Source organism: Nematolebias whitei, chromosome 18, assembly GCF_014905685.2.
Source record: "Nematolebias whitei isolate Nwh7 chromosome 18, NemWhi1, whole genome shotgun sequence".
NCBI classification, from domain to species: domain Eukaryota; kingdom Metazoa; phylum Chordata; class Actinopteri; order Cyprinodontiformes; family Rivulidae; genus Nematolebias; species Nematolebias whitei.
Genome location: NC_056515.1, coordinates 39,664,556 through 39,672,050, shown reverse-complemented (window position 1 = coordinate 39,672,050; position 7,495 = coordinate 39,664,556). Strand labels below are relative to the sequence as shown.

At 40.4% G+C, this 7,495-nt stretch overlaps 2 protein-coding genes across 2 annotated transcripts in view; both read left to right on the top strand.

Moving 5' to 3' along the window:
- Positions 1-212: 212 nt before the first annotated feature.
- On the top strand, positions 213-2,220 carry txnl1 (thioredoxin-like 1; the record flags this gene model as incomplete). The annotated part of the gene is given in 4 exon segments (XM_037691824.1): positions 213-282; positions 687-859; positions 1,906-2,010; positions 2,086-2,220. Coding segments are annotated over 4 exon segments (378 nt in total), but the record flags the coding sequence as incomplete, so codon positions are not given.
- A 3,564-nt stretch (positions 2,221-5,784) lies between these two features.
- The window catches only part of nars1 (asparaginyl-tRNA synthetase 1), a 10,887-nt gene continuing 9,176 nt past the window's right edge, over positions 5,785-7,495 (top strand). Inside the window, exon 1 of the mRNA XM_037692284.1 lies at positions 5,785-5,970. Coding sequence (XP_037548212.1) covers positions 5,928-5,970 — 43 coding nt within the window. The 5' untranslated portion in view covers positions 5,785-5,927. The remainder of the gene's footprint in view (positions 5,971-7,495) is intronic.

Below are 7,495 nucleotides of genomic sequence, written 5' to 3'. Positions count from 1 at the left end.
AGGTACGAACACGAGCCGTATGAACGAGTGAACCTGTTTATAACCAGGTAGGAACACGAGCCGTATGAACGAGTGAACCTGTTTATAACCAGGTAGGAACACGAGCCGTATGAACGAGTGAACCTGTTTAAAATGGTTGACAAATTATCAGAATTTGTTGGATTTAATTTTCTCTCAGTTAAATAAAGTTTCGGCTGTTTTCTGTCCTTCAGCTGTTGGTAACGATCGCCTTCAGTCAACCGGTGAAGCTTTTCTCCATGAAGCTGCTCTGCTCAGATTTAGGTGAGTTTTATTCTATAAAAATACTCGTAAATACTGCTGGAGAACATCAGCTAAATAAGCACAACATCAGCTAAAACCATTAGAACACTAGCTAAAAGAAGTAGAACACCCACCAGCTAACATTAGCAGAACCCTAGCTGATAACTAAAAAAAGCAGAGCATTAGCAAAAAGCTATAAGAAGTAAAACAGTAGCCAACGGCTGGAAGAAGTCATATATACATATGTATATGTATACATATATATGTATATATATATATGTATCGAAACTTTTCATATGAGAACGCTAAAACAGCACAAAGTACAGAAAAATGTAAACAAAACGTTTTGTTTTTTTGTAACGTCCCTCCGTCCCCCTGTCCCTCCGTCCCCCTGTCCTGTCCTCCCATGCGTCTTTGCTCTTCAGCTCAGGCCCCTAAGGTGATGAAGCTCTTCATCAACCTTCCTCGGTCGATGGGTTTCGACGACGCCGAGCGTAGCGAAGCCACCCAGACTCTGGAGCTGTCGGAGGAGGACTACAAAGACGACGGTCTGATTCCGCTGCGCTACGTCAAGTTTCAGAACGTCCAGAGCGTCACGGTAAGAAGGACCAGGGACGAGGCTGGGTGGACTCGCCGCCTGCTGGTTGGAGCTGAAAGCTCCGATTTGACTGGAGCTCTCTGACACTTGGCCAGATCCATGTCAGGGCTCTGAGGTGGAGCTCTGAAGCTGCCAAAATTAAGCATGAAATGAAAAATATATCGAACTGACTCGATCTTTAACACAACTAATGAAACTTATTTTTCATGAATTTTTCTGCTTTTATTTTATTTATTTTTTTACTTTTTTTGTGTTTTTTTGTGTTTTATACATGTCCCCCCCCCCCAAGCTTATTAATAGTATAATTACCGTACATGTAGAGTTTTCGTCTTCCAGGCTCATAATCTCATTTGTCTGTTGATTATCGGGGAACAAACCACATTTAACAGAACAGGAAACAGGAAAACTAAAACAGCACTTCCTGTTGGCACTGCCAAAATAAAATAAAGCTTTTTTAAAATAATTTCAACAGGCAGTGAGGGCTCATGTTAATTCAGTTGATTTTATAAAATTTAAAGAAAAAGCCAAACCTTTCTCGCAGTGTATCCTGTTTTTCCTGCAGGTGAAGATAATCTGATAAATGATATGCTGCTATTTACACAGTGATGGAAATCTAATTAATCTGCTTGGAAAAAATTTAACGATGTAACGAAACAAAGAAATAATAAATAAAACTTTAACATGAGAATAAAAAAAATCTAGTTCAAATAATGAAAACAAAATGTATAGATGTAATAAATTATTTTAATCAAATTGTTTTAACACTTATCTTTTTGTAATTCTTACATTTGGTATGTTCGTTCTTCCGTATCACGTCATAGACGTCACTAGTTTTTTGTTTACCTGCTTTTACAAAACGACTACAAACAATTTGTTGACATGTTTTTGTTTGTGTTTTCTAACCGTCTCTGAAGCTGCTTCCTAAAACGTTTTCTCTGAATCCCTGAAACGAATCGGAGTCTCGTGTTCCTCGGTCCAGAGTCCGGGTGTGTTCGGAGCCTCTTCCTCGGTTCGGTTCAGTTAAAGCTCTTTTCTTTTCGTGGCAGTTGTTCGTGAAGTCGAACCGAGGAGACGAGGAGACGACAAAAATCAACTACCTGACGTTCATCGGCACTCCGGTTCAGGCCACCAACATGAGCGACTTCAAGCGGGTACGAAACGGGTTTGAGTTTTATTCACCTTCAGCCGAGTTTCTCGTCCGACGCTTTCGTTTCATCGTACCGCAGGTTGTCGGGAAGAAAGGAGAGAGTCACTGAGCGAGAGGGAGGAAGAGGAGGCCGAAGAGCTGCGTCCACAACGTCCTCCGTCTTTAAATTCTGTTAAAATCACTGTAAATAAAATACAATCCTTTTTCAAAGGCAGGTGTGTCACGTCTCGTGTTTTTATGGGCAATAAAAAAACAATAAATACGGAACAAGATTAGTGCCACAGTAATTATTTATTCCAAAATTCTGACTTTTATTTTTTACTCCAAAATTAAAGTCGGAACATCTAAAAAAGTTAAATCTGGTCCTCTGGACATTCAAAAAAACAAAGCAAATCAACAAAAAAATGTAGAAACGTTTCGTCTCTCATCCTGAGGACTTCCTCAGTCTGAGGTGCTGTATTCAGCTCAGTCTCTTAAATAGCACCTTCTCAGAGTGGATCAACCAGTTTGCTGCTGACAACCAGAACCAGCTGAGCATGCATCAGGATAAAGTCGGAACAGATATTTTTAAGAATTATTTTGTAAGATTAAAAAAATAATTGTACACGTTTTTACCGTAGCCCTGATCCTCTTCTGTGGTAAAGTTATTAAAACAAAAAATAAAAATCATAAAGTTAGAAATGAAAGGTTCACATTGTTTTTCTCACTTGTTGTTAAAGTGTTCTTAAAAGATTTGAGACCTAGTTCCATGTTTGTTTACAGAAACAGCCGAAGTTGCTGAAAATAGTTCAGACCTTCGGCGTCTTGAAGCTCGTGTATTTAGCTGATGTGAAATATGATGTTTAGATGGAGAACTTTACTAATTGGCTTTTATGTGAATGTTCCTGTAAAGTGCCCTGAGACAACTTTGTTGTGATTTGGCGCTTTATGAATAAACTGAACTGAATTTAAATCAGCTGAAGACGATGCGTCTCACATTAAATCTGTTTCTGCTTCGGGCGGTTCCCTAAAATTATGTTGGTTTTATAACAAATAAAAATTAAACCGCGCCTGACGACACTTCCTGACACGAAAACTGACGGAAGTCAATATTTTCTTCATGCTACATTCAAAGACAAGATCAGCTCTGCGAGGTGCTGGCAGACATCTTTAACTCCTCCCTCACCCTGGAGACAGTTCCCACCTGCCTGAAGACCACCACCATCATCCCAGTTCATAAAAGCTCTACAGTGACTGGTCTGAATAACTATCGACCAGTAGCCCTCACCCTGATAGTCGCTAAATGCTTCTAAAAACTGGTCATGACTCACATCAGAACCAACATCAACGAGGACCCTCATCAGTACTCATACCATGAGAACTGATCAACAGAAGACACCATCTCCTCTGTGGTCCACACTGCTCTCACCCACCTGGAGCAGGACTCTTAGTCCGTATGCTCTTTGTGGACTTTATGTCTGTCTTCAACACCATGATCCCCCAAACCCTGATGGACAAACTATTCACACTAGGACTAAGCCCCTCCATTTGTAACTGGGTCCTGGACTTCTTAACAAACAGACCAGTCAGTGAGGATCCACAACTCCTCCTCCACCATAACCCTCAGCACTGGCTCTCCTCAGGGATGTGTGTTGAGCCCCCTCCTGTTCACTCTGCTCACATATGATTGTGCAGCTACCCATCCAGGCTGTCACATTGTAAAGTTTGCAGATGATACAGTGGTGGTGGGATGCATCACAAACAATGATGAGTCCAGCTACAGGCAGGAGGTGGAACACCTGGAGAGCTGGAGCAGGAAGAACAACTTCCACATCAATGTGAAGAAGACAAAGGAGATGAGTGTGGACTTCAGAAAGAACAAACACACACACACACAACTGAACATAAGAGGATCTGCGGTGGAAGTGGTCTCCAGCTACAAGTACTTGGGTGTACACCTGAACAACAACCTCAGCTGGAGCAACAACACCACCAGCCTGATGAAGAAAGCTCATCAGAGACTCTACTTCCTCAGACGGCTGAGGCGAGCTGGTCTGGAAGCTCAGTCCTCACCTCCTTCTACAGGTGTGCAGTGGAGAGCATCCTGTGCTCCAGCATCAACGTGTGGCATGGAGGCTGCACAGCTGCAGAAAGAAAAGCTTTGCAGAGAGTGGTGAAGGCTGCACAGAAGATGTTGGAGTCAGTCTCCCCACCATCACAGACATCTACACCTCCAGATGCAGGAAGAGGGCCACCTGCATCATGAAGGACCCCACTCACCCAGCACACACACTTTTTGCCCCACTCCCCTCAGGAAGGAGGTTGAGGAGCATTAAGTGTAGAACCACTAGACTGAGGAACAGCTTCTACCCTGAGGCTGTTAGACTCATGAATCTTTAACCAGAATGATCACTGTGATGACACTTTAATTGGAGATTTGTATCTGTGACTTTCCTTCCCTCCATTGATCACGGTGACATTATTTACATGAACGCTCCTACAAGAACCCTGCAGATGTTGGATGCTGCAGATGTTGGATGCTGCAGATGTTGGATGCTGTCTATCATGGTGCACTAAGATTCATAACTGGCTGTGATTATCGTACCCACCACTGCTCCCAGTTTTCACTGGTTAACTGGTCACCAGTAACTTCACGCAGACTCTCTCACTGGTACATCTTCATCTTTAAATCACTTCCTGGTCTGCTGCCTTCATACATCTCCTCCTACATGTCTCTGTGTGAGTGCAGCTACAGCGTGCGCTCTCAGGACATTATTACCTGCAGTGTTCCCTCAGTGTGGACTGAACTAGACAAAAGGACCTTCTCCTACTCCGCTCCTGTTTCCTGGAACATCTTGTAAAAAGATCTGAAGCTCTTGACCTTTGACCTCTCTAAGTGGCTTTAAGAATCTGTTGGACTCCTGGCAGGGACCAATGCAGACATGTTCCTGTTGTTAGTTTCTACATTCGCCTTAGGATCTAGCTGTTTTTGTTACTTTTATTTTTGCCATCTTATTTGTAAAAAATAAATAAACAAAAAATCTGTATGCCTTTTTATACTTGTCCATTGTTGTCATCTTTCTTTGTTGAAATCAGGTCTCTCTTGTAAATGAGTCCTCGAGGCTCAATGGGATTTACCGTCTAAATAAAGGTTGAATGAATGAATATGTGACTTATCCATGCTGCTGATTATCCCATGCTGCTGATTATCTCATGCTGCTGATTATCTCATGCTGCTGATTATCTCATGCTGCTGATTATCTCATGCTGCTGTATTCACTCATCTGCTCATCACAGACTCATGTTCAGGCTGTTGTTGTTACCTCGTATGGTTTTACATTATTAGTGTTATAGCATATATCTTAGTGTATATCTTTGATCTGTATATACTGTTTATTTTTATACTTTATATTTTTGCTATTTTTGGGAGCAACTGGGACCCTGTGCACATAATTTTGTTCCACCTCATGTACCACGTGATGGAAACGACAATAAAGTTGACTTGAACTTGAAAGACGATCTGAAAGTCATAAATTCTTTTTTATTGCTGTGAAAAACACAATGACTTGTGTAACGTATTTATATCTGAATTTTCACATTATAAGATAAATTTTAAATAACAACTAACGCATCATAACGACTAAATATGTCACTTTTTTATTGCTGGGAGTCAACCTGACTTCTCATTATATTTTTCTTACCCTGGATAGCGCATTAGATTTAACCAATCAAATTCATTGTTTTGAGTGACGTAAACGTTTTGACCAATCAGACGTCTCCTAATGAAAACGAGTCTCCGCCTTCTCGGAAGCTGCGGCAGGGCTGACGCAAAGTTGCATGTCAGGTTCAACAGACGTCTCATGCGGACGGTTTTCAGGGTCCATCTTCACATTTTAAATAACATTTCACAGTTTTGTCTTCAGTGGACGGTTGTTTTACGTCATGGCGTCGGAGATAACGAAAGGTGTGGCCCAAGTATCTGTGGGTAAGAGAAACATTAGCTTAGCTATCCGGCAGCTAGCTTGTTAGCATGTGTGCGTTTCGTCAGCTGCAGAGATGTTAGCTGTTAGTTTCCGGTTTTTATTTCTGTTTGTTTGTGATTTAAGATCTGTTTACACGTATTTAACTTCATGTCAGTCTTGAAACTGAATGAAACCCTCTGTATATAAGATAAAGGAGCGAGCTAACCACAAGCTAACAGCGGCTGCTGTCATGTAGCTGCAGTCATTCGAAATGAATGAAATCTGATCCGTCACTAAACACGATCATTATTACATTTGATCTTATTAAATATATAAACTACACGAGCTGGTCGACCTGAGCTGAGATGTCCAGACCAGCTGTGGGTGTTTGGTTTCTGTTCAGATGACGAAATCTGATGGTAAAGATCAATAGAATGAGTTTAAAGTTTTAAAATGGTCTTCCTGCTGATTGGGAGTATTTCTAACTAAAGTAGATTTTTAAATGAGTTGTAAATAATTCATAAAGCACATTAAAGACAGCTGAAGTCGACTGAAGTGCTTCACGAACAAGATAACTAAACATCAAACTAAAGTCGGATGTTTTATGAGAGAAAAGGCTTCTTATTTTTGTTTAAATCAGAAGCTTTGAAGTGTTTTATTCACCATTTTATTTAATCCTGCAGTTTCTCTTTCTTGTTGTTGTGACACCAGGAAGTGACTCATTATTACAGGAAGTCCTTTGCTCAGAAAACTCAAGGTTTCTTTGTCTTTCTCATCATATGTGGTACATGTGGTGGAATGAAACTGTACACAGGGGCCCGGTTACATCCAACAAAAGTGTAAACTGTAAAGAAAACAGTGATAAGATCTAAGATATGAACTAAGAAATACACTAAGCACTATAGTACAAAAACACTATGCCGAACAACAGCAGCACGAACATGAGTCTGTGTGAGCAGATGAGAACAAACTTCCACTGAATCTAAATATTCTCCTAAAACATGAAGCCAAAGCTCTTTAACTCTTCTTAAGTCCAACACAAAACAACTAAACAGTAGCTAAAATTACCAAACGGCTAACTGATGGATGAAAGTAACAGAAAGGTAGCTGAAAGTTAAGAAAACAGGAGCCGAAATGAACAAAAAAATTCTAAAACTAGCAGAGCGTACTCTAAAGCTTAAAAAAAGGCAAAACATTACCAAAACTGTAGCTAAAATGACCGAAACCATCAGAAATGACCAACAATGGAGCTAAAAGCTAAAAAAAAGCAGAAACGCAGTTAAAATTAGGAAAACAGCATCCAAAGTAGCAAAACAACAGGTAAAAGTTTGCTGAAAGGTAATTAAATGTTAAAATTAGTCAACAGCAGCCAAAGGTAGCAAAAAAATGCTAAATCAATCAACCTTTATTTAGACAGGTAAATCCCATTGAGCCTCGAAGACTCATTTACAAGAGAGACCTGATACAAAAATAGCTAATCATGTGCAAGAAGTAGCTAAACATATGAAAGAAGTCGCTAAACATATGAAAGAAGTCGCTAAACATATG